This window comes from Bidens hawaiensis, unplaced genomic scaffold (genome assembly GCF_021521415.1).
Source record: "Bidens hawaiensis isolate Kalapana, Puna unplaced genomic scaffold, B.hawaiensis_p1.1 tig00019449_1, whole genome shotgun sequence".
NCBI lineage: Eukaryota > Viridiplantae > Streptophyta > Magnoliopsida > Asterales > Asteraceae > Bidens > Bidens hawaiensis.
The window spans coordinates 359,362-387,003 of record NW_027492957.1 but is presented as its reverse complement, the minus strand read 5'-3'; the positions used below and the strand labels follow the sequence as shown (position 1 = coordinate 387,003).

Below are 27,642 nucleotides of genomic sequence, written 5' to 3'. Positions count from 1 at the left end.
ATCGTCCTGAGGTTTGGTCATATTTGTGAATTTCGTCCAAAAATATTTTTTTTCACAACTAGACCCTTGATTTTTCCCAATCGTTGCCAATTTCGTCCAAACTGTTAACCAGTCTAAATTTAACGTTAAATTATGGGTGTTATTGTCCTTTTACGTGTTTGCTTACATTATTATTATTATTATTATTATTATTATTATTATTATTATTATTATTATTATTATTATTATTATTATTATGTGTTTGTTCGATGACATATATAACATTTCACGATTCCTATGTTTGAATCCAATATAGTATCTGTTTGTTTATTCTTCTTTATTTTCAGTCATATAAGGGGTTTAGTTCAGCGTAATAATAATAACAATGCAAACAAATATGTAAAATGACAGTAACGCTCCTGAGTTAACGTTGAATTTAGACCGAGTTAACAAATTGGATGAAATTGACAACAGTTGGGAAACATCAAGGGTCTAATTGCGAAAAAAAATATTTTTGGACGAAATTCACAAATGTGACCAAACTTCAGGGACAGGATTTTGGCACTGTATTCAAGTAATAAAGAAAGATGTGAAAAGACATGTCTACCCCTGAGTTAACGATTCAATTTAACGGAGTTGTGATTTGGATGTAATTGGCAATAATTGGGAACGTGGAGGGTCCATATGCAAAAAACAAACTTTTTGGACTAAATTCGCATTATTTGTCAAACCACAAGGACGAAAATGATACTTTACTTTATAAATATAAATTGGTTTAATTGAATATATGCATAATAGAATTGATCTAATTGTTGATTGGTTTTGGGAATTTGGAAATCAATAATAATTGGAAGCAGGAATCTAGGAGTTCCTAATTTGCCGCCAAAATTATAGGATCCATTAAATTAATATATTGAAAACAGGAGAATGACGAACCAGGTGATTAAAATCGATTTTTCCATTGATTTGGAACGATGAACCAGACAGTTGAATTTGCGAATTAATAGCGATTTGGAACACTAGCGATTTCTTGAAAAAAACCCACAACCCCTTGGGGTTATCCTGCACTTGGAAAAAGAAGTCGAAAAAGGAATAAATATAGTGATACGGTAAACAATCCAATACGAAAATCGCGGCTTCCTTTCGAATTATGTGACCATGAGCAATGTACTACTTTGGTTTTATAAATCTAAAACGCAGACAACATTGCATATACAACCAAGGAGATCACGATTTAGCCAATCAATCAAGAACAAAGGATGAAACCCTGAAACGAATTTGCATTAATCGAACTAGACACCTCTGATATGTTAACTTTGGCATCTATATACCTAGCTAGCTCAAAGGGTAGATGCGGATTAAATTAGGAGATAGCTATAATACGATTATGAGATAACCGTTTAGCCACCTTCCCTACAGGGCCATTTTCTGAGAACGCAGGGGATCTCGAGGGTTTTGTAAGAATTAAAAAATAGCCCCTATATATAAAATTGTTGTTAAAGAAAAGCAAAAGATAGCCTCAAATCTATGTATTTGGCTAAAATACAAATACATTTAATTCTTTAAAAAATCCAAAGCCAAATACGCTTTTATTTTGCATTTTGTAGTTGAGTTTTAAATTTATGCCGATTGTTTAAAAAAACTGTATGTAGAATATATATATAAAAAATCTTAATATAAAAAAAATTTAACATGATATACCTAAATAGCAATATGGATCACAAAGTCACCAAATATATATATATATATATATATATATATATATATATATATATATATATATATGGGTGGGATCTAGAGAGAACTAGAGAACTAATAAAAACTATTTTAACTTTTTTTTTTAAAATAATTTGAGATTTTTTTTTCTTTCCTTCTAATAAGATGATATTGTTCCTAAAAAAACCGACGATGTAGTGCATATGTGCACTAATGTGTATTGCATATATACGATATTTTTTATTGCATATAATACAACACAATTGCATTATACAATACACACTATTGAATATATGCAAATACAAACACTAATAATTGTAGTCGAAACAAACTATCACATATACGTAATACAACACTAATGCACATATGCACTATATTGTTTTTTTGGTATTTTTGTATATAATATAACACTATTGCACTAATACAATACAAAAAATTACATATATACTATTCAACATTATTGCATATATCAAAATACACACTAGTGCACATATGCAATAAAAAAAGTCGATGTATTACATATGTGCACTACAACGAGTTTTTTTTTATTTAATTTATTTATTTTTATTTTTTTTATATTTTTCGAGTAAATAGTAACATAATATAAGAATAATGGCAAAAACAGAAATTTAAAAATATTTTTTTTAATTAAATTAAAAATATTTCTTTATTAGTTCTCTAGTTCTCTTTTTTAAAAAAAAGTTCTCTTTTGATTCTTCCCCTATATATATATTTAGTAATATGGGCCACTAAAATAAAAAGGAAAGTGAATAAAGAAAACAGCTAGAGCTAGGTTTCGAATTCGAATGCTTAAACATACAATAGACATAAATCACCAATTGAGCCAGGTGAAAGTTTTAGTTTCCTTGCGTTTGAATATTATTTATTTTTATTTTTATATATCGTAATTGAATAGTTATATTGTCCTAAAATATTTGGGCCTCGTTTGATGGCACGGCCCGCACCGCCCCCAGCATCCCTATAATCATGGATCTTAATCGGTGCATCTCTTAAACCTAGAGGTGTACAAAAAAAACCGGTTTGGGACCGGTTTTAGGCAAACCGAACCGAACCGAACCGGTTTGGGTTTAAAACCGGTTCCTAACCCGACCCAAACCGCCAGTTTCAGGACCGGTTCCTCTTAAGATCTACCAAACCGGTTTTAAAACCGAACCGGTTTGAGAAAAACCGGTTTAAAATCGGTTAAAAACCGGTTTATAAACTAAACCGAACCGACGTGACCAGGTCGGCCTATCTTGTGTCTAAACCGGTTTTGACCAGCCGTTGACCAAACTGGTTCGGTTTATAAACCGGTTCGGTTTGGGTTTAAAACCGGTTTTGTACACCTCTACAGTTAAACCTAAATACAACCTCATTATATCCTCTTATCTATATCTATATACTATAGATAATATAGTAGTTACGGATCTCTTAAATTTTAAGAGATACAAAATTTTACATGTACAACACACAATGCAAAAGGCTAAGAGATTATAGGGGTAATATTGTCTTTTAGTCATCACCACTTACGTAAACCATCTATAGTATATGTTATATAGGAGTTAGGGATCTTTTAAATTTTAAGAGGTACAAGAAACAATTCTACATGTACAATGCACAAGGTTAAGAGATTTTAGGGGTAACATTGTCTTTTAGTCGTCACTACTTACGTAAACCATCTATACTTGCTATATGTAATATAGGAGCTAGAAACCTCTTAAATTTTAAGAGGTACAAGAAACAATTTTGCATGTATAACACGCAATGCACAAAGTTAAGAGATTTTAGGGTTAATATTGTCTTTTAGTCGTACGTAAACCACTTTTTAAAAACAGTTACACCCTTAGTCCTGTTTTGTTAATTTAATGAATATTTACACATTAACCACCTATTTCAAACCAATTACCCCTACAATATTTAAACGACTATAACTTTTTCATGCGTTAATTTGAGCATTTCATTCTCTTTAATTTGAGTATGATATTGCTATAGTTTTTAATTTTAGAAAATTAACAAGTTACCTGATTACCGTTTAGGAGCGGCAGATGGGTCAGGCGGGCTCGGGTCATGAGCTAGAGCGGGTTGATACAAAAAAGGGTTAGTTTGGTTAAGGTCAAAAGTGTCCAAGTAAGAATGGGTTTTGGTTCGATGACGCGTGTCCAGCGCCCCTTAACACGCGTAACCTAGCCTTGATACTCGTTGAACCTAGCGTCTCGCACAGGTAATCGGCTGAGTTACCCACGTGGTGTCAATGACGCATGTTTTAATGTTGGTTTCGTGCATTTACCGTCATTGGTTATTTGTTCGTAATCGGTTTGCGCGCGTATCAGCATTGGTAGCGCGCCTAATGTGATTAGCTCGACTCGAGTTTAATTTGGAGCCTCGCTGAGGCAGCTTGGAATCATGAAGTTCAAGTCGAGTTTGAGCTAGACGTGTTGGCTCGGCTCAGCTTGATTCATTAACAGCCTTTAAGTGTCGTTTCCCGCTGCATCATGCGGGTAAACTACTAGTTTTACATAATACAATAGACGCTAAAACATACTATTAACTAATTACATAAACTATCCATAACGTTCATCCAAAATCATATCACACAATTAAGGCAAACATGTCAGACGCATCACTGGACGTGGTTAGTGAAGATAATACCAAAGATGGTGGTTATGACTGGAGAAAGAGATGGTGATGGTTTAGGGTTCAGAGACCAAAGGCGAGGAGGTAGAAAAATGTGACCCAAAGGTAGCAAAAAAAATGTGTCGCAAGCGAAATAATAATACCAATTAGATGGTTATATGTACAATAATGGAACAAAAATAAAAACTTTATACATTGTCTCAGTTTCAAATGCGTGAGTGCATGTACCATAATGGGATCTTAAACCCTAAAACATTCTGTACGATTATAAATAATGTTTGGTTCTTTAACCGTCTTAAGTCACATTTCATTATATGGTGAAAAACAAGAATATACTGTTGAACAACACTCATCCAAGATGAAGCACATGACTGTCTTGGTTATCTACAGAGTAAAAAGCATGCAATATGCATGATAATAGGCAAACTTATGAATATTGTTGAAATATTTAAATAATATGCATCAAATTGGTAGAGATGAAATATGTTGAGAGAAATTGGAGACAGCACAGAGCATCAATCTTTTTAAAACAATAAAAAAAGGTCATAGCCAACATCTTTGCCAATTTCCTTCTGTTTTAAATCACCTTTCTCATTTTCTGTTGACAATACTTCGACCCATTTAATAATATTTTATACCAAATGCATCCAATCAGAAAATTAGTTAAAAGAAACGGGTCGGGTGTGAGTCAAACTGCTTTATCCATACATTTAGATTATTATTATGATCTAGTTTTAGTTATAACGTCTAAAATATTAACTCTTTAAGAAGCTTGACAAATGTTCCTGGGTCAACCCAACTCGATCCGTTTAGAGTTATTTTTGAATGGGTTGAAATCGGTTGTTATAGTGTGTGGAAACTAGTTGGTAAATTACGTACCTGAGTCAAAAACTGATGGTTCAATAGAAGATGGACATGTGACGCTTCTCGATAGCCATCAACTTTGTGGTACAATAGCAGCTAGTGCACGTGCATATGCTGGTGGAAGACTTCTCAATATGGGCTTCATTTGATGAACATAAAGTGATATCAAGTGAGAAACCACCCTTCCTATTTGAACTTTAACTTCTCGTGTTTCAAGTGGTGAGATAGCTACTTGCACAAACACAATAACCAATTCCGATACTAGCTGAAGGATCTGTTCAACAGTTGGTAATATAAATACTGAGTTCTTGATGGCAGAACAATATATGCTAAGGAAGTACCTGCGAGTTGGATGATAAAATAAGGTTGCAAATGCAAGTGTAAACAGGAACAGATTCTTCATAATCTTCTTTTATTGGAAGAACTTGGAGAAGCATAGGGAGAACCTGTTTGATTCATTAGAGAGAAATCATAAGTTGAACTGACCCATTTATAAGTAAACGCGTCAAAATGGCTTCTGTCTATATACTAACCTGATTCAATGGAACTGAGTCCTGGTGTGCCATAATCATCTTTGCAACTGCTCCTGCAGCGTTGTCCTTAACCACATCGTCTGGTTCAGATTCTTCAAACAATGGGTAAAGGCAATGCAATGCGTCATCAAAGTATCTGATAGATAAAAGGCAGACAGAAAGGACCAAACATGAAAAAATATTATATGTTTGACTGCTTAACTAGTTTAAGTGAGAGAAGTGCACTTGAGGCTGCAGTCGCCACCATTCTTGCACAACTCTCCAAGACAGAATGCAGCATTCCTCCTATTGGTTGCTGATGAAGAAGCTAACTCTTTTAGTACAAACGGCATCAAAGGCTGAAACAAGAATTCAAATAGAAATAAAACTCCCTGAAAACAGCCGGCATTTAAACAGAAAATTCACAAAAAGATTACATTTACATAGTCAGCAATCAGAGCCCCCATATTCTGAGTGACTTCAGCAAGACATGCAACCACCATAGTCCAGTCTTTAGGTGAGCTTGATCCGTTCTGCAAGGCCATTGATTTTATATAAGTTGGAGAAAAGAGTGATGATTGCCAAATACTAGAGGCGGCTATTTCGACCCATTTATGTTTTATCTCATATGGATCAAACATCACCCAAAGTATATTTTTACTTCATAAAACCTCTTAAATTAGTTTATTTGATAAATAAGATTATATCTAACTTTGTAATGAGCAAATATCATTAAAATCCAACATTATTTTTATTTTTTCTCACAAAAGTCTAAACAATTTTTTGCACATTAATGTCCCTCTACAATTTTAAATTTGAACAAAATTTTGACCTTTTTTATAAACAACTTGGAACTGGCACATCCAAATTGTTTTAAAAAAAACTTGGCTAAAAAAATATTAGAAAAAAAAATACTTGAGAAAATCAACCGGATGTAGAGGGATTTTAATGTGCAAAAAAGCATTGGCAGACTTTTGTGATAAAAATCATAAAGCATGCTGGGTTTTTTTGATATTTATCCTTTTGTAATCATATTTACACAGTAGAAAAACTGAATTTTTTTTTTTGGGAAAAACGTGTTTCGGGTTAACAAACACATTTCAAGTTTAACTTGTACCAAAGTACCAACCGTTTTGACATGTTACCGACCCCCTTCCACCTCTAAAAGACACATGTAGGCTTGAGTAAGCTCACCGCAAACTCCATTAATGGATAAAACAGAATTGCAAAGATAGGTGCAAAGTTGGAACCCATGGTCTTCGAAAGTACAGGAAAAAGGTCTGTAACAGCATCCATGAGCACTTCATTTTGACCAGGATCATAAACCTTAATATCACTGCCAGATTCTACTTTCTGACATGCTGACATCTGCTGTAGTAATACAAGAGTTGACTCTACAAGACCACCTATGTCTGAAATTAAAAAAAAAAAAAAAAAGAATGACCATAACCTCTAAGAAGTTAGTATATGAGGTCATAATTACAAGAAAATCATACGAGATTCCATGGCGACGAATCCAAAATCATCGATGATCTGTGCTACACTAATGCAAGTTTGAGCAACCACTTCCTTGACATCATCTTGAATCACTGTCTTGATATAAATGGTCATCACAGAATCTGGAATTTTATACATTGTAAAATTAAGGAACTGATTCAACACTCATCATCTGCTGCTAACGTTTTATGACTTACCAAGAATTTGTTTCTTCTGTGACGCTTCGTCCTGCAAATATGAAAGAGATATGAAAGAGAACTTACACTTTAACCAGAAGATTATGAAACATAATGGTTATTTCTTAAACAAAACCTCCTAAACTTTTGTAAGCATTTTTAAATAACTAGTTATTTAAATAAATTTAGATAATAATGTTAGTTTCGTGACATTAGCTAACTAGCCCATATAGCCATCGCTACTGGATACCAGTCAAAAGTAATATTAGATGGTACATGTAATTTTATGGTATTAAATGTTGGGTGCCTGTTCTAATGTCATATACTCATATGCATACAATAAAATTTCTTATATATTCAGATGCAAAAGAGAATAGCTGAAATTCCTAAAAGGTAATATGAGCAATTAAATGCCTTACATTATCACCTTGTCAGAAGACATGAGCAGCTGTCAAAATATCTGCAAATAGAAGTCAGAACCAACTAACTTTTAGAGACGGGAAGAACAAGCATCACCTGAAGCAATATTAATATATTTTTATATGTTAAAATGAAGAGTAACACATGAAGAGAATTATTTATTACTTACATTTTAAACCAGTAATCGCCTGAAGTCGAACATCTTCATGGAAATGTATGGAATGTTTAATCATTATCATTAATGACTCTTCCAAATATCTTGATATAATTAAAGACTTGCAATTTCTAAGTGCTGGTATATGTTGAAAGTGTAAAATACAAAAACTAGAAGGATACGGGGCAAAGGAACTCTTTGTATGGAGGGCAAATAGACCAAGGGCTTGAGTTGCAGCAGTCTTTTCATCTAAAACATCTGTTCTTATAGTGATATTTCCTATTCTCAGTTCATCTTCAGCTTCATCATCAGATGAAACTGCACCCAATCCAACATCTTCATCTTCATCACGATCAGAATCATTAATACTCACAGCAGGCCCATCATCAAGATTGCAAGAAGAGAATGCCAAAGGTACAATATGTGGAAGATACTGTTTACAATAATATAATTCCAAAAATCGAAAAGAAAATATAAAACCGTACTTCTTAGAAAAGAATCAAAAGTCGAGTGTATACCGGAACCATTCCATCTTCCAAAGTTTCTGTCACATTGCTAAAAAGTCCATGAGTATGCTTGCGAAGTTCACTGCACTCCAGTTCATAACCCTAAATCATATGTTAGATGTCAGAGCACTTCATAATTTAGGGCTATAAACGAACTGAATGAACACAAATGAGGCATATTTATAACTAAATTTCTTGTTCGTTTGTTAAGAAAATGAGTGTGTTCGTGTCCGCTTATGTTAGCGCGTTAAAAGTATAAACAAACAACGAACACAAATGAAAGAACATAACCAAACATAGATGAACGAATAGAACTGAGCGAACGCTAGTTAAAAGTAAACACGAACATCCATATGTTGGACCTAAGAAAGAAATAAAACTAAACTAAGTTGTGATTGGTGTTATTTTAATTTTATATAATTAGACTAAATAGTAATGGGCCTAAACTTTTTTAAGGAATATATAAACAAACAAACATAAACAAAAATTCACGAACATAAATGAACGAACAAGACATGTGTTCATGTTCGTTCGTTTAATTAAAAAGCGAACGTAAATGAACTTCCCACAAACGGTTCACTGAACTTGTGGTTTGTTTACAGGCCTACTTCAAATATATAGTGTGACTTAAGATAGAAGGAAAGTAAGAATCATTACAGAAATTGCAGCTGCAATAAAAGGTGGTAAATTTGGTTCCATTTTTTCCCTTCCAACAATTACTGAAACTATCCTGACCAACTCGGTAGCTCTTGCTCGTAAATGGAGGTCTTCTACGCTTGTAAGCACCATAAAATGTTTCATCAAGTCAAGAACCCTTTCTGCGTACGGGATAAAAGCTTTATCTGCAGCAGACGCAACTGAACCAATTGCAGACTGCAAAAATTAAGAAAATTTTGAAAAAGATGCTGACCATTCAGCAAGTAAATCATTAAGAATGCATTGTTACCAGACACGTTTTTTGTAATATTCTTGGACTATTCTGAAGAGAAGCAAGCAGTTTCCCCAACAGAGGATCGAAAAATGGGACAATTTCCTCATGCATGTTCTCACAAAATGCTGCTAATGCATAGTATGATTTCTCCTGCAAAGAAGATTAAGTTACATCCATAAAGAACTGACATTTTATGATCTTAATGTACCTTCACATCATCAGATGCATCGTGTAACGATCTTAATATACGAGGAAGAATCTTTTCATAATGAGAGATGATTTCAGGCTGCAGATGTTCAGCAAATTGACCTAATGCATATGATGCAGAACCTCTTACAACCTGTTCAGGATCTCTTAAACCCTCTAAGACAATATGTAAAGCGGGTTCAAGATTCTCTTTCATTAACTCCAAGCAACCTTCTGAGACCAACCCCAAAACAGTGATAGAAGCTTCTCGAAACTTTGGATCAACACTCCTATTGTTCTCAGAAGCAAATTCAAAAACTACTGGAAACACATGATTTGACAACTTTACAGACAAAGTATCAAAGACTTCTGCAGCAGCACGGTCTGGTGATATGTCATCATCTAAATCACTCCCGGTTGGGTCTGTAAGCAATAGAAACATAATTTGGAGGACTGGAATGATCAGCTTGTGGTTCTTGAGTGAATTGGATCTATATTTAGCAAGCCATGAAATGATTTGAATAGCTTGATGACGAGTGGCAATTTTTATATGCGAACTACAGCAAACCTCAAGAGAGAATTTGACTATGGCTCTGATTGATTCTCCAGGAAGCGGAACTGGAGATTCAATCAGTTCATCAAATATCTCAAAGCAATTAAAGCATTATCTTCATCACCAGATGATAAACATTTTCTTGAATAATTCAATATGCTGGGAATATACTCGCAAAATCTAACCTGCATGTATATGCATAAGAATGAGTTCAGACCTTCAACAAAATAATATCTAAATAGATAAACTCACCAATTGAGAATCATCATGAGTCGACTCGAGAAAAGCCCCAATTGCCCTAGTCAAATAATAAAAGTTACAAAGTACCTTATAAGATAACATTCATACTGAATTAATTAGTTTCTAAAACTTTCACTTAAAATACGACAAAAGAATATTACTTGAGAGAAGCAACCCTAACATCACTGATCTCGTCTTGTAGGCACTTGATTAAAAGGAATTTCAAGTCTGCAAAATATGGTTGAAATGAATCCCCAATTGTCTCGGTTAAAGAGGTAAACAATAGTAATCCCACCTGCATCCAAAATAAGTGGTGTATGTTCCAATAATTGTAAAAATATGTTTTCAGTTGGATACAAAGTGGCGAAACATGAAACAACAGCATACTATCATTTATAAAATCATAATGCAGATTGAAGAGAACAAATGAATAGCACCTCTCTGAGATCTTCTTGTGCATTCTGACTGCAATGAACTATAAAGGGCAGTAGGTCTGGCCAGTCGCCACCTGGAAACTTTGCAATAACAGTCACCACATTGCGTATATGATCGATGAGTTGCGGAACCACCTCTGGATCCCTAGCGAGACGCTTAATCTGATCCTCCGCGTTCCGTCTGGCCTCGTTGTCCGGCATGAGGAATTGAAGGAGGAGAAGCTCCAGTGATTGCGCCAATCTTGTCTTCTCTCGCTCTCTCTCTCTCTGTATTTGTGAGGGTTTTGGTGTTATCATATACATAGTTGGTTTACGAACAAGGTCGTTGGATCTCTTTATTTTTATTTTCAACTTTTGCCCTCGGTGACAAAAATTTATATATTTTGGTCGGGTTTTCGTATTTCGTCACCCTGAAAAAATATACGTTACCCATGTTTGTTTAAAGCTCAACCAAATTAAAAGCTTAAACCAATTAAAGCCCAAGCCAAATAAAACCATTGTTTGTTGCTCGCTCCCTAATGCTTGGACGTTTGGTTTAGGTCGGACATCAACATTCAACAAAACAAAGTTTCATCCAATCGCTGCTTCCACCCCACGCTACCCCGACCTCTTGCTGCCCTCCTCCGGTCACCGAACCTACATGTTGTAGTTGAGTAGCCGACAATCGGTGCTCCTTCAGTCCCTCTTCCACGGTTTGAATTCTACATATTCAATTTAGGTATTCTTCTACTTCTATTTAAAATTGTAATTGTTTATTTGTTTATATAAATTGTTAATTTGGAATTGTTTATGACAATTGAATGCCTTTTCTTTTATGGTTTTTTGGACACTGAATTTCTTTCAAATTTTTTTTTTGTTGAGTTGAACTCAAGATATCCCCTTTTCAAACCTAGGTGTTTTAAAGGCTTTGTCTTTGCCAACGAAGTGATGAGCACCACCCCATTGGTAACAATCGAACGAGTGATTATGCTTTGTTTGATATTTGGATAATGTAACTAGAATTTGTAATTAATTAGTGATTTAGCGTTTATGTGTAAATTGTTATTGATTATAGATTCATGGTTTAAATTATTTCCATTCTAAAATTAAAGAACTCGGAAGATGAGACGGTAAAGTCTTATTAAGAATCGTTTTAAATGATAACTCCAAAAAAATGATGATATCGGTTCAATACCAAGTTCAAAAATGAAAAAAAAAATCCATTGTATGAAATACGGTAAAATAAATTTGGTTGCTGTGTGATATACGGTAAAAGAATTCGTATACATTGTATGAAATACGATAAATTTTTTTTTTTGAACGCTACCCCTAGGATTTTGGTTTAGATTCGGCACTGGCTGTGTCGCCACAAGAGCAGAACTCTCTGACATAATACACGGTGAGATGAAAACCCGGGTGAACTTTATTTTTTAGAAACTGAGACTTTTTTTTGGTTAGGCCACCGTACTCTCTAAATTTAGAGAGTCCCGCTACCCTATTTTGGTCATCCTATGTTGTCTTAACCAAGCTCACGCTGACTTTAGAGTTTGGCTTGCCCGTTCCTCCGGGAAACCATATAACTGACTGCCACTTAATAGTCGTGTTATCACAAGAGCATAACTCTCTGGCGTAGTACACGGTGGGACGAAAACCCAGGTGGCTCAAAATTTAAACTGACAAACTTACAAAGCCTAACTCAAATCCTTTATTGCCATAATCCACCAAAATTAACATAAACGGGGGATCGAACTTGCCACTAGATCACCAATGTGGATTTTAGATATGTTTATTTATTTATTTATTATTATTATTATTATTATTATTATTATTATTATTATTATTATTATTATTATCTCCAAATATTCTAGAAAACCATGTATTTGTTGGGTCTAACCGTGAAGTGAATGAGCTGGACCACCTGACCTGGTGATGTCGTTATTGGATGCACAGGGGGTTTTCGGTAAAAAGCAAAAAAGTTAGGTTGCAAAATGAAGCCTTAAATTAGGTTTTTGATTGAAATCAATGGATCCCCCAAGAAGCTAGGTTAGTGTTTTTAAATGGAGAGCAGGGTGTTGGATCAGCTAGTAACCCGGGTTGTTCTAACTAGAAGGAATATAGTCTGGTATCATCGGTTAGGGATGTGATCTTCATACACCACCCCCATGATGACTGTGCAGGCCGTATATGCCACGCATGACTGACAAGTGTACAAAGGGACACACAAAACAGTTTTTCCAGGTCCTAACGGTGAAAGATGGTGTATGAAGATCCTATGCCATCGGTTATTTGTCTTTTTTTGGAGTGTTAACGAATCATACTTGTGGTGAAGTGAATCGATACAAACTAATAATCAAACACGAGATCTATAGAGTAACCGGTTCATATTTCATCGAATCCTTAGAAACTAGATACAAGAAAGAGATGGAAAAACAGAATCCTATTACAAAGAGAATGGAGATGGGAAATCAGATGGTTCAAACATTCAAGTTCATTCTTGCCTTCATCGTCTTCAACCCGTGCTTATAACCTGCTTATATCAATTTTCCATGCTGGGCTTTTACTAACATTTTAATTGGGCCTGCTTGGTTGGGTACGTTGTGGTCTCATAGATGTAAACTGGGCTTGGACCGCTAACGTTCATAACATATGGCATGTCCTCTCGCAAACTCTTTATGAAGGAATATTTGTTTATGGTGTAAACTCCTTTTTTTTTTGGTGTTTGTGTCTGGTGTTGGATTTACCAGAGATGTATCACAACAAAAAAATATACCTTTAATGACACACATTATGACACACATATTTTATGATGGTTAAAAAATGTCTATAAAGTTTGAAAGAAAAATGACATGCATTTTTATGTGTTATCTTTTGGTGTCTAAGAAAAAAAATCACACAGGACGCATGCTTCAACGTCACTTGTAACTTCTATTAGACCTAGGGCACAAAGCCACCAACTGTGAGCTCTCTGTGATGGAGTCCATGGACGATTCTGGCAACCATGCCATAAGCTCTTGGGACGATTCAGGCAACCACAAGTTTATGATGCAATTGCTCACCCGAACTGTGGTTGAAGCCTTCGGATCTGATTACGGCTCTGCTTCCTTCAATTGCGGCTTTGAAGCGCCCAAAACACGAACAAACCCTATCTTTTATGCTTGATTACGAATTCGAAGCACACGCATGTATAATTTGAATAATATTAGTGTCGAACAAACCATACTAATGTGCTGGATCGAACTCGTGTACGCCTCAATCTGATTCAACGAAATTCTTAATTTAATATATATCTGGACGTCTGGTTAATTTTGATCCAGAATATAGGTTTAGTTCAACATTTGATTTTAGGTTAATTTAATGTTGATTGTGATCTGGTGTGATAAGTTGAATATAAACCCTAATTTTTAGTTTTTTAGTTGAAGTTCATGTACTTTCTTGTTAAACGCAATAACTTGTGGAATAGTGATCTATTAGCTTTGTGCATTTCATATATCTGTAGAATATTATTTGGACTTGTCAAACATGCATTACTGTTTTGGCAGTTATGTGCTTTGTAGATCATGGTTTATAACTTCTTGTATTATATATTATGATTAGTGATCTATAATCCTAATTGTTCGAATCCTCCTGGTCTGTTTAAAATTCCAATCGAAATGGGCAAAACAGAGATAAAGGATGCCTATGAGGAGGATAAGAAGGCCAGTGATGCTGTTAGCTAGTGTTAAATTTAACGGTGAAGCCGTTAAGAAGTAAGCTTTTATAAGGTATGCTATTTTTGGTTTTTAATATTATGTGCTTACTTTGTACAAGTTTTGGATTGATTCATTAGATTTATGATAATAATAGATTGCTTTTGTGCTTAAATGTGGGGAAGATACCGACTTTAAAAGTTACTGGTTAACACCGAGCTGAAACAATGTTTGAGAGGGTTATTTGGAGCAGGGATCTCAGTTCATATATGCACGTACTTGTATTTATTTGAATGATTATATTAATGCATTATGTATGCACACATGGAGCACAAGAAAACTTTTATTAAACATTTTGTTAATACAAGTGGCTAATGGTAGATACAAGTTGTGAGGATTATAGGATATTTTGAGATGCAATTAATAGAGTTATGAAATGTAGAGTCAGTTATTTTTGCTCTTGTATGGTTGTAGTCAACTGATTATGCTCTTGGGACTAAAACTTTTTTCTTTAATTTAGGGGCTATGCAGGAATTCACATTTCCGGATTCAGAGATTTTCGTTTGAGGCCAGAGCTACTTCGTGATAAGTGGATTCAGGGTTTGAACATCCTTCTAAAGGCAAGCTTTCTTCTAATCATTCATAATACTATCTATTTCTACAAGATATTTTAATACTTGATACATATGAAGTAGTACATGCTATGATGTTTAACAGAAGCAGCCTAGTATGCCTTTTTAATGTATTTTAGTGTGTTATTGCGGGTAAATAACACCTACTACTCATGTGATATGGAGATGTGCTCAGATTTGGTAATTTTTCTAAAAAAACTAAGGATTGCTTACCTCAGTTTGTTTGATTACAATTGACCTAATTTGTGTACATTACATTGAAATGAGATTCATATTTAAATTTAACAGTTGTACTTTTAATTTCCATGAGTCCTAGTTAAGTGCTAAGTGATGTAGTTTTGGGGGAATTTATGTGTTTGATGTAATTATATTGTAAATTTAGTCTTGCGGTTAACATTTTATACCCTTTTCTCATGCTTGTAGTGTTTTTCTATGTTGAATTGAAAGTATGCACTTCATGTAAATGTTAAAAGTGCAGAGGACGTACTCATGCACATGAGATTACTTATTCTAGCACTCGATTCTCTTAAACAGAGTCTGAGATTACTTATTCTAGCACTCGATTCTCTTAAACAGAGTCTGATGTGGGACAAAGTTGTAGTAAAACACATCACAAATTTTCAAATGTATAGTGAGAATGGCACCTTATAAACCATTCTCAATTTTTTTCCCCAAACGATGTGGGACAAAGTTTCACCACTTCAATTTTAAGACATTCATTCACACACACTTTGCTTAATCTTCCGACAAGAAGTCAGTCAAAAGGAAAATGTTTTAACCTGAGACAATTACATATCATTTAATCTTTTAATTTTGTATTAGGCTAGTGGTTTTGGTGTATTGTTCTATTTATAGCTAGACTAGTGGTGTGCTTGCCGTGTGTTGTCTTTTCCCCTTTTGTACTCTAATACTAGTGGGCTCATCCGTCGCGATGAGGCGTGGTTGGGTTGCCAAAAGGGTCTTTGTGTGTTGTATTTAAAATGATGACAAACGCAAAACCTACATAGATCTTAGTGGCATCCTAGATAATGTCCATAACAGTTAAGCTAATATGTGCTACATAGTGCATTTCTGGTCTTGCTTCATAATACCCAGCCTACCCTTTATCATCTAGTAGGGTATTTTTGGGTTTACACCGTAAATGCGAGGGCATTTACAAAATATTATGATTTCGTCATCTAAACGTGTAGGTCATGCCAAAACTATAGTCTTTCCACAGCATCTTTTGTTTCTTTGCTCATGGATCTATAGCTTAAGACATGCTATGGGATGATTCTTTGGTAGGTGTAGCCTTTTGCTGTGATCATGATGTGACAATTGTTATTTATGAGCTTGTTCATTTCTTTGTCAAAAAGCATTGCCTATATGTCTGTGGTGCTATTGGTGAGGGTGGCTTGACACAATACCTGTTGTTCATATTAAAACTTGTATGCGTCGGTTATAAAGCTATTGTTGACTAAGTTTAGAGTAAATGTTGTAATGTGTAATGTGAAATGTTTCTTACATGTACTTTGGATCGTTGTTGTCATGGTCTTCACACATGAACTTTGTTGTGGAAATCTTTTGCAAATGCAATTTGTTGGTACAGACGAAACAGGTGAGAAGTGACGAAGTACCAACTGCGGTCCGTCTGGATTTTTTTATACGTGTCAAGCATGTGTAGCGGCTCTGTATGATAGTTGAACACGATAAGTTCTTTAAAACAAATATTTTAATTAGTCACTCAAATTTAGTTGTTATAATTGGGATTTAAACAGTCGCAATTATGAGTCGTCATATCACAACTATAGTATTTTTGTCTTAATCTCTTGGTTATTTATTTTTATTATTAATTACTCACTCAAATATAATTGTTATATTTGATATCTAAAAGACCATACTTATAAATTATTTTGTTGAAAAAACCATCTGTGTGATAAATTATGATCATATAAAATCAGTTTATAGGCTACATAATGTAAACTTGTTTGATTTATTAAATAATAGTTCGGATATAAGTGTTAATTTTATTTTGTGGGCTAACAGAGGAGTTGGAAATAAACTAAAATAAATAATATGTTGTTTAGCAAGTGAGTTGTGATGGCATAGTTTCAGTTAAATAATATTGTTTAAGCAGTGAGAAAAACGACTACGGGTTGAGGTCTTACCGATCTTTAATAAGGACTTTACCAAGTAACATCAGCACCAGAGTAGCACCAACAGACCTCATTGACCGGTATTGCATATGGAATTCATACCTACAACAGCCGGTTTTAAAACCATAAACGTACTGATTAGTAAGAAAAAAAAAGTCGGTACACTATAAACGGAAACACGTAAGCTCTAGCTTATGAATTATATAAATGCACACAGACTTGAAAATTGCAATTCCTCACAGAATCAAAATTTTCATACATGTTAACAAATTCAAAAGCAGATATACATTTGGTTGCATTAATTACAAATTCGGCAGTCACACAAATACCTCATTCAGAAACCATATATCCGTATATCCTGAATTAATTTAGAAAGTAAAAAACATTCCTAATTGTTGACTTCAACTTTTAGGGTTAATATTGGATGTGTATTTGCAGCATGAAGATGAAGATAGGGATATGGTGATACTTGCAATAGATAATAATTATGTGGAAGCTGTGGAACATGGTAGTTCAGCTACTTGGAAGGTTTTAAAAATTTCCAAGAAGAGTCTTGAACGAAACTCATTACTGGGTCAAAACGATTAACTTTTTGCTGAAGAATTTTAAATCTACTCAAAACTTATATTAGGACACATGCATTATCTCTTCTCTTTTGACATATAAACCTACCCTCTTCAAAAATCAAAAGGCCACAAAAAAAAAAAAAACCTAATGCTCTAAATGATTCGGTATAAAAATTATGTACAAATTCCAGTAATCAAGACCGATGTCTTTGATTCCCAGAAGTCATGTTTCGCCGAATTCGCCCTCATCAAACAGCAAAATCCCACAAAACACAAAATCTAGTAGAAATAAGTGCGTTTAGTGGCCATCTATTTCACAAAAACAAAATCCTAATGCTCTAAAATGAATACAAAAAAAAAGGACATCAACAAACGATCGAACACCTGGTGGGCACCAAAAAAACCGACATGTTAAAGAAGCTAGCAAAGAAAATCTAGCCAGGCAGGCAATAGAGAACATACAAAGAAAAAGAAGTGTCCAACAACATCAAACCTGCAATTTAGCGGCAACCAGCAACGAAACAGAGATAAAACGACGGTGCTTTAACAGCCCCACTAAACCACTACCACCACCACCACCGCCACCTAGGGTTCAGAAATTGAACCCGGCAACAGTAGTGAGAGTGTGCAAATTTGGAGTATCCAGAGAGAGAAAGTAAGATGCTAGCCATTGCTACCCCACACCAGACCACTGCCACCCCCACACGCCTGCCGCCTAGGGTTCCTAAATCAAACCCAGCAACAATAGGTGATGATGGCTGTGAAAAACAATCTGAAGCAGAACTCAAATGATGGTGATGCAACTGTCTGTGTATGATGGAAAAGAGTGCCATACAATGGTGAGTGGGAAGAAGCTAGGTGGGCGGGAAGAAAACGATCGGAAATCAGCGGTGACTTACAGTTGGACTGTGCAACATCAGCTGCACAAAGTGTTACGCTGTAATGCCAACTTCACCCGAAAATGTATATATACTAGGTTTTAGAACCCAGATAAGCTGCCATGCCACCATTGATATTTAGTTTTGTGTTTTTCTTGTATGTGTGGTTATTTTTGACTAAACAAATGACAGCAACACCACCAAACAACAAAATGTCCAAAATCACACTTAGGCAAACTCAATATAACAATACACTAAAGATGACTACAATCACCCATACATTGAAGGTGAAATAGAACGATAGATAACAATCAACAGCAACCATCAACAGCAGGCAAGAGCATGCATTAAGCCTCATTATGCCTCAATCGAACACCAACAACATCCCATGACCAAATAACAAACACATCACAACAACAATCCGTAGGTCCCAAACCCCAACCCTCACCCACCAGCACCAAAGCATGACACCATCGTGTCGCAAGAAAGCATGCGTGGTAGTCGAATTTTTCCATAAGCCCGCCATAAACAAACCGAGATCGCTCGCCACCACGTACGGCGGAGCCTATGGCGACGGCAGCCATGAGGTTCTAATCGAAGAACAACCAACAACCCCAAAGAAGTAATGAAGGTCAACGTGAAGTAAAAATAGAAGATAGAAGCAGGAAAGAACGTACACCTGAAAATCGCAATCACTGGATTGTCTCTGCAACACAAAAGAACAAAGAATCGAACATTCATTTAGGTTTCAGACACCAAATCAAAGAAAAACGAAAATATGTAAGCTATTTGCCAAAATCAAAAGTATTAGAAGGTGGAACCTGTTGAAGAACATGTGACCGTTATCCACCATGACGTAATCTCTCTCGAGGCCCTATTCCACCACGACCACCACCGTAAACACTCTCACCAATCTTGTCGACACAACCACCACGACGGTCTTTCTCTTCTCCCTCTAGCAATCGCCACGACCACCACCGCACTGCAATCACCACCATCGATTCCGTGAAGCCGTCTCTGAACGTCAAGGAACTCCTCTTTCTAGATGTGTATGAATTAAATTCAATGTTGTAAAAGTAGGTTTACAAGTCCGAATACTCCCCGAGTATTCGCTACAAGGTACGTCACCGAAGGGAGTTTCTTTAACTCCGCCTAGTTACTAAGAATCGATCAAAGATGGTCAAACTCAGCCAGAATCACATTTAGTCGATAGACTTGAGCCGATTTTGACTTAATAAAAAATAATTCTTATTTCTATAATATTAAATAACAAATATCATTTTTTTAATTAATGATTAATACTTCTTAGAATAATTTATTGTGTATTTCTTATATTTATATTGATATTTACATATTTTGTATAAATATTAGTAAAATGATGATATCTGACATATATATAATATCCAAAAATTAATTTTCTTTATATTTACCATATCCGAGTACTCCCCGAGTACTCCGAGTACACCCAACTCCCCAGCCGACCGCCTAGTAACTTTTGCAACCTTGATTAAATTATGGGGCTACAGTTTTGTCAGAGTACCATGTGCTAGAAAGTTAAAGTAAACGTGGCATCATACCCAGCTGCCAAACGCACGATTGCATAGGTATATACCTACATACAGCAAGTACAAAACCAACATTGCAGAAGACACCTTTGAAGCTAAAGTTACAAGTGTTGATGCACAACTTTAGTTGTAAATGTATATATATCTTTAGATGAAGATTAACAGTACAAAAGTAATGTAATCAAATCTTAAACAAAAGATTGAATTGCATACAACTACTTGTAGATGCAGTACTGGGTGGTATTTGCTGTCAGGTGCTATCATATGTTATCCTGCAACTTGTATCTGCATTGAGTGCTAGTTGTTAGAAGTATGAATTTAAATAAAGATAACATTAAGAAATGTGGTCACCTCCATATGTATTTTCCAAAGTGCACGCTAAACATGTAGTCACCTGCACCTGCATCAAGAGATGGTAAAAGTAAATACTAAAGAAACAAAGTGCACTACTAAAAAATAATGTGTACTAAAAGTAAATTAATAATAACAAATTTGCATAGCAAAATAGATTCCAATCGAAATGGTAGTTGTGTACTAAAACATAAATAACTATGATAAGTATAATAGAACAAACCTCAAAGACCTAACCTTCACAACAACGCAACATATATGAATTCAAATACCTGCACAACGTTATAAAAAAGGATTGATCAAAGGTATGCATTGGATATTATGCACCCAAACATAGAGTAACCAAATCAACACATATGAGTTGCAATAAAAAAACTAAAAGATTATAGATAAAAGAAATAAAAAACTATGATTTGAAGAAACACATACACTTTTATTTGTTATGCCTTCTTTAGTAAGCACCGAGCAAGACTCCGCATCTGTTCAAGAAACAATCATCATTAATCTTTTATTACAACAATTCATAAAATATCATTTGTTGTATAAACAATTCACATTGATCCATTGGTAAAACATGATAGAAACAGAAGATAACAAAATCTATTGACAATATCCTTGCTTGACTCAATTCCTTGAGTTAGAGAAAACTAAATTCCACGTTTCTTCCCTAAAAATATTAATATTGAATACACTAATTCTATTCTTATAAGCACCAATCAGACCCCATCATCCAAAAAAACAACTCCATTAAACCAAAACCATGATTAACGGATGTTAAGAAATATAATAACAAATAGGCTCAGATGTGACATCATCATAGCCTTTATTGACCAAAACCGACCCAAAGTCGCCATATGCCACCTTCATAAACAACTGCCACCAACACTCCACTGCCACCAAGGTTCCGAGTCGGAACCTGGCAACGATAGACTACCAACAATCGCCCAAGACAACTGCCGTCACCAAGGTTCCAAATCGGAACCCATCAACGATAGACAACGGCAGACTTAGGGTCCATAAAAAATCACCATCGCCACTGTCTGCCATACAACCACCAACACCAAGCCACCACAATCAAGAAATCGAATCAGACTGTCGTGTCACAACACCTTCGCCATAAACCATCACTATCGCCAGACCATAGCTGAAACCACACCACCAGCGACAAGGGTATGGAAATCACCCGCCAACAGTGACGGGATGAATTGGACAGCATAACGGTAGAAGACGACATTCGGATGTTTAAGGATCCTTAATGTTGCAATTTCCATCTTTATCCACAACAAAATTTAATCAAATCTCAAACTAACTTTATCAAAAACCCTAATACCTGATCCAAGAGATTGAATAAATAGATAGACCCAAACGAAAAAAAATTGAAGAACATACCTTATTGGAGAAATTAAGGTTATTGATTAGGGTTTTTTCAAGAATTTTGATGTCCAGTTTGTATGTTTTTAGCATCAATGCTACCCTCTGCCCTAACACCGCTAACAAGAGTCCGGAAACCCGGCAACAGTGACGACGGCAAGGAAGATGAATGGTGGTTTTAAACCCGTGGAAAAGTGATACGACCCATAACGCAAGCTCAACATTGGTTCCAGCCCAATCCTCATCGAACCGGCCCAAGAGAGACATCAGAATAACAGCCCGTTTGTTGGATTAGTTCGTGGCAGCTAAGGAACTGAGTAGGCAACCACCTTGCATTAACTTAGGAAGTAATACCATGTTTCCATGATTCAGCATGCATGTAGGTAGTGGTAGCAGTTAGTCACGTTTCCCGATTTCAAGCTAGAAAAATAAAGTGCATCATAGGAATTTCTACTATTTAAAGCATTGTAATTTTCTTTTTGAGATATAAGAAAATTGTTCCAAAAACTTCCTGTTTTCTTGATCTTAATTCTTGAAGAATTATCCACTATACGGGTAGCTAACATTGGTGCTTTCATTCACGTCTCAAGCTTCCATCATGCCTCCGCGTAAAGACATTTCATCTTCCGATGAGTCTTCACCGTCCATTGCCGACCAACTCACTATCCTCATCAACGCCACAACCACCACCTCCATGACTTCCACCGAAACCGCCAACAACCTGATCACTCTTATTCAGACCACCCAAAACTTAACCACAAAAATTGATGAACTAACCAACCGTATCACCACTGCTAGAAACGGTGACCAATCACCACCACGTCATCGATCACCCGTTCGTCACCGTACCCCTCAACGCCACCATTCCCCTCGCCACAACCGTTCCCCACTGCGTCGTATTCCTTGACAACCAAAAATTACCCTTCCCACATTCGACGGATCCAACCCCCCTCGAATGGATTTTTCAAGCCGAAAATTACTTCTCGTACTATCAAACACCAGACGATGAATGTGTCGAACTTGCTGTTTTCCACTTCGTGGGTGACGCTCTCTCTTGGTACAAACATCAAGATGATAACGACCTTTTGGGCACCTGGATCGATTTTAAAACAGACCTGGAAATCCGATTCGGCCCATCCTCTTTTGAGAATCACAAAGCTACACTATTCAAACTCAAACAATCCTCCACCGTCGCGGCATATCAAACCGAGTTCGAAAAGATAAGCAACCGTGTCGTCGGTTTGCCCCAACAAGCCCGCAAAAACTGTTTTATTTCGAGACTCCGTCCGGAAATCCAGACTGAATTGGCCATTCACAAACCATCAACACTACACGCCGCTTACGGTTTGGCCCGCTTGGTTGAAGATAAACTATCCCTTGCCTATAAACCAAAATCCAATTTTTTTAACAAACTTACCAACAATACAGGAAACCTACCATCCACTTCCCCATCGTTAGCAACTTCCTCCAGTAACCTTAATTCCCCACTATTACCAACACCACCCAATCCACCTGCCCTTCCATTCACCAAACTATCACCGGAAGCCCTCATGCAACGTCGTAAAGACGGTTTGTGTTTCATATGTCCCGAGAAATACTTTCCGGGTCATAAATGTTCGCCCCCACAATTCATGCTTATTGTTGATAACGATGACCATGATGATCCTACAGACATGCAAACAGAAGCACCCCCTGAAGAGAATCAAAAACCATCCTTCATGTCATTGTCAAACGCTGCTTATTTTGGCATTCACTCACCTCAAACACTTCGAATTACGGGGTATATTAACGGCAAACCAATTACCATACTCATCGACTGTGGTAGTACCCACAACATCATCCAGCCAAGAGTAGCATCCTACCTTCACCTTACCACCAAATCTATTCCACCTTTCACTGTGATAGTCGGAAACAGCGAACACATTGAGTGCCTAGGCTATTGTCCTGAGGTCCAGATTCAATTACAGAAACACCATTTCACTATACCCTTCTTCGTTATGCCGGGTGAAGGAGCTGATGTTATTCTCGGGATTGGCTGGCTAGGGTCACTTGGACGATTGTCAGCGAACTTTTCGATTCCGGAAATCTCATTCAACAAAGATGGAACCAACTGCACTTTGATTGGTGAACCATTAAGCAAACATCTTTCCTCAAGTTCCTTATGCACTCTTTTGAAAAATGGTTCGGTGTCTTCACTACACACCCTCACTTATTTACAACCCCATGCACCTGTACACCAAACCACCATAATCCATGCAGACACTACAATTCACAACCTCATCACCCAGTTTAAATCCTTATTTGAAGAACCTAAAACGCTTCCTCCAAACCGAACCCAAGACCATCATATTCCACTATTCGATGAAACCCAAACTGTGAATGTCAGACCGTACCGATACCCACATTACCAAAAACAAATCATGACTAACCTCATTTTCGAAATGCTTTCAACTGGTGTCATACGGCCAAGCCAAAGCCCGTTTTCATCTCCGGTTATACTCGTAAAAAAAAAGACGGTACATGACGCTTTTGTGTCGATTACCGTGCCTTAAACGCTGTCAGTATACGTGATAGATTTCCTATACCGACCATTGATGAACTGTTAGATGAACTGCATGGAGCAACGGTTTTCTCAAAGATAGATTTACGCTTGGGGTACCACCAGATTCGTGTCGCAGAAAAAGACATTCACAAGACAGCGTTTCGAACGACCGATGGCCATTATGAATTTGTTGTGATGCCCTTCGGCTTATCTAATGCACCCTCAACGTTTCAAGCTACCATGAATGATCTGTTCCGTTCCGTCCTTCGTAAGTTTGTTCTTATTTTCTTTGACGATATTCTCATATACAGCAAGGATTTACAACAACATTATGATCACCTTCGATTGGTTTTCAACACACTTTTGTCTAATCAATACTTTGCAAAACCATCGAAATGTGTCTTTGCTGTTAATGAGGTTTCCTTTCTCGGTCACCATATTTCCAGTAAAGGGGTAGCCCCAGAACCCGATAAGATCCACTCAATACAACAGTGGCCATGCCCATCATCATTCACAACCTTACGTGCTTTTCTAGGGCTCACAGGTTATTACAGAAGGTTCGTTCCAAATTTTGCCGATATCGCTTCCCCATTAACCAATTTGCTTAATACCAAAACCTTCCAGTGGAACAACGAGGCACAAAAATCATTTACCACACTCAAATCCAAAATGGAAAACCTGGTCACCTTAGCCCTCCCAGATTTCACCCAACCTTTTGATGTCACAACTGATGCTTCCGGAGTAGCTATCGGAGCCGTCCTATCACAAAACAACCAACCCATCGCCTTTTTCAGTAAGAAAATATGTCCCACAATGCAAAACCAATCCACCTACACCAAAGAGATATACGCGATCACCGAGTCGGTCAAAAAATGGCGCCAATATTTGTTGGGCCGTCGTTTTCGCGTTTTCACGGACCACCATAGTTTAAAGCACTTGTTAACCCAAACCATCCAAACACCCGAGCAACAAAAATGGGCAACCAAGCTTATGGGCTATGACTACGAGGTGATTTATAAACCGGGGAAAGAAAACATTGTCGCGGATGCGCTGAGTAGAGTTGAGTTGAATCTTTGTTTGGCACTTTCACATCCCACTGCCACTTGGTTGGAAGAGCTGAGAACATACTTCAAAACTGATGAGAACGGCAAACAACTGGTAGAAGTGATCACCAAGGATCCGGTGAGTTACCCTCTACACTCTTTTCATGATGGCCTTGTATATCGCCACAACCGTATCATGATACCCCCATTACCTCGGTTACGCGAACAAACTCTTGAACGAATTTCATTCATCGTTCACGGGTGGTCATTCGGGGATCACAGCCACAACCAAAAGAATAGCAGCAACGTTTTCGTGGGTTGGTTTCCGTAAAGACGTCACGACATTTATAAAAAATGCCATGTTTGTCAAGCTATCAAATACCCCACCCAAAAACCTTTCGGATTACTTCAACCCTTACCAACCCCAGAAGCAACTTGGTTGGATATTTCAATGGATTTCATTACCAATCTGCCTCTGTCAAAAGGCTGAACTGTTATATGGGTAATAGTTGACCGTCTATCAAAGTTTGCTCATTTCATTGCACTTCCAACACACTACACTGCAGTTTCGTTAGCTTCATTATTCATGAGGGAAATTTACCGATTACATGGTTTGCCTAACACGATCGTATCTGACCGTGACCTAATCTTTGTGAGCCGTTTTTGGGCTGAATTGTTCAAACACATGGGCGCCACACTTCTCCATTCGAGTGCATATCATCCACAAACCGACGGTCAATCGGAAGTCGTCAACCGTTGCTTAGAGTCTTATCTTCGAGCTTTCGTTTTTAACAAACTAACATCATGGAAGTGATATTTATATCTTGCCGAATTTTCATACAACACTACCTTCCACTCAGCTATAAAAATGACACCATTTAAGGCGGTATATGGAAGGGACGGCACTTCAATTCACGAATATAAACCGGGTGATATAAACAATGGTTCAATTGAAGCGTCACTACAAGAACACCAACGGATTTTCTCACAACTGAAGGAAGCCATCAGTCAAGCCAAAGATCGCATGACAAAACAAGCTAACAAACACCGTTTAGAAAAGGAGTTCCAGGTAAATGACATGGTGTATTTAAAGTTGCAGAACTACAGACAAAAGTCAGTAGAGAGTAGGTTAAGCAAAAAATTGTCAAAAAGATTTTACGGCCCATTCAAGATCATTGAGAAAATAGGGAAGGTCGCATACAAACTGCAGCTGCCCGAAGGTTCAAAAATACATCCCGTTTTCCACGTTTCACTTTTGAAGCAATGCCATGAAGACAATCCTCAGAAGACCGAGAACCTACCAGAATTGGAGGATGCAAACCAAACACATTATATTCCTGAAGCGAATTTGAATCTTAGGGAATCGGATAAAGGACAACAACTCTTGATCAAATGGAAAGGACATCCAATGGAAGAAGCCACTTGGGAGTATCATTCAGAATTCACTTCGGTATTTCCATATTTACAAAACATTGGGGACAATGTTAGTTTTTAGGGGGAGGGTGCTGATACGACCCATAACGCAAGCCCAACATTGGTTCCAGCCCAATCCTCATCGAACCGGCCCAAGAGAAACATCAGAGTACCAGCCCGTTTGTTGGATTAGTTCGTGGCAGCCAAGGAACTAAGTCAGCAACCACCTTGCATTAATTTAGGAAGTAATACCATGTTTCCATGATTCAACATGTATGTAAGTAGTGGTAGGAGTTAGTCACGTTTCCCGATTTCAAGCTAGAAAAATAAAGTGCATCCTAGGAATTTCTACTATTTAAAGCATTGTAATTTCCTTTTTGAGATATGAGAAAATTGTTCCAAAAACTTCCTGTGTTGTTGATCTTAATTCTTAGAGAATTATCCACTCTACGGGTAGCTAACAAAAAGCAACATCAAAGCTACTTAACCCGACAGCGGGTCAATAGTAGCCCATGATTACCTTTGTGCTACCAGGCTGCCTTGTGGAAACAGATGGTGGGAATAAAGGTTGCTCGGGATTGAACCATGCTCAAAGGTTATACTTAGAACATTTAAGATCTTTCTTTACTGTATCCATGCTCGACCCACCAATGTGCTCGGAATACTGGGTTTAAACTAG

At 36.7% G+C, this 27,642-nt stretch overlaps 1 protein-coding gene and 1 pseudogene across 2 annotated transcripts; one reads left to right on the top strand and one right to left on the bottom strand.

The window, feature by feature from the left end:
- Positions 1 to 5,256: 5,256 nt before the first annotated feature.
- On the bottom strand, positions 5,257 to 11,105 carry LOC143558412 (uncharacterized; annotated as a pseudogene). Its single transcript, XR_013139738.1, has 17 exons — positions 10,806 to 11,105; positions 10,530 to 10,663; positions 10,381 to 10,426; positions 9,598 to 10,313; positions 9,405 to 9,539; positions 9,116 to 9,331; positions 8,471 to 8,560; positions 7,968 to 8,385; positions 7,798 to 7,838; positions 7,400 to 7,430; positions 7,202 to 7,324; positions 6,900 to 7,117; positions 6,143 to 6,238; positions 5,952 to 6,064; positions 5,727 to 5,862; positions 5,535 to 5,639; positions 5,257 to 5,467 (listed from the first exon to the last, which is right to left on the bottom strand). The product of XR_013139738.1 is annotated as an uncharacterized LOC143558412 (transcript).
- A 15,313-nt stretch (positions 11,106 to 26,418) lies between these two features.
- LOC143558411 (uncharacterized) lies at positions 26,419 to 27,045 on the top strand. The gene has a single exon (XM_077047252.1). The coding sequence runs from the start codon at positions 26,419 to 26,421 to the stop codon at positions 27,043 to 27,045; it is 627 nt and encodes a 208-aa protein (XP_076903367.1).
- Positions 27,046 to 27,642: the final 597 nt, after the last annotated feature.

Coding starts and splice junctions, on each gene's coding strand:
- LOC143558411 (XM_077047252.1), top strand. CDS start 26,419: ATGACACCATTTAAGGCGGTATATGGAAGGGACGGCACTTCAATTCAC.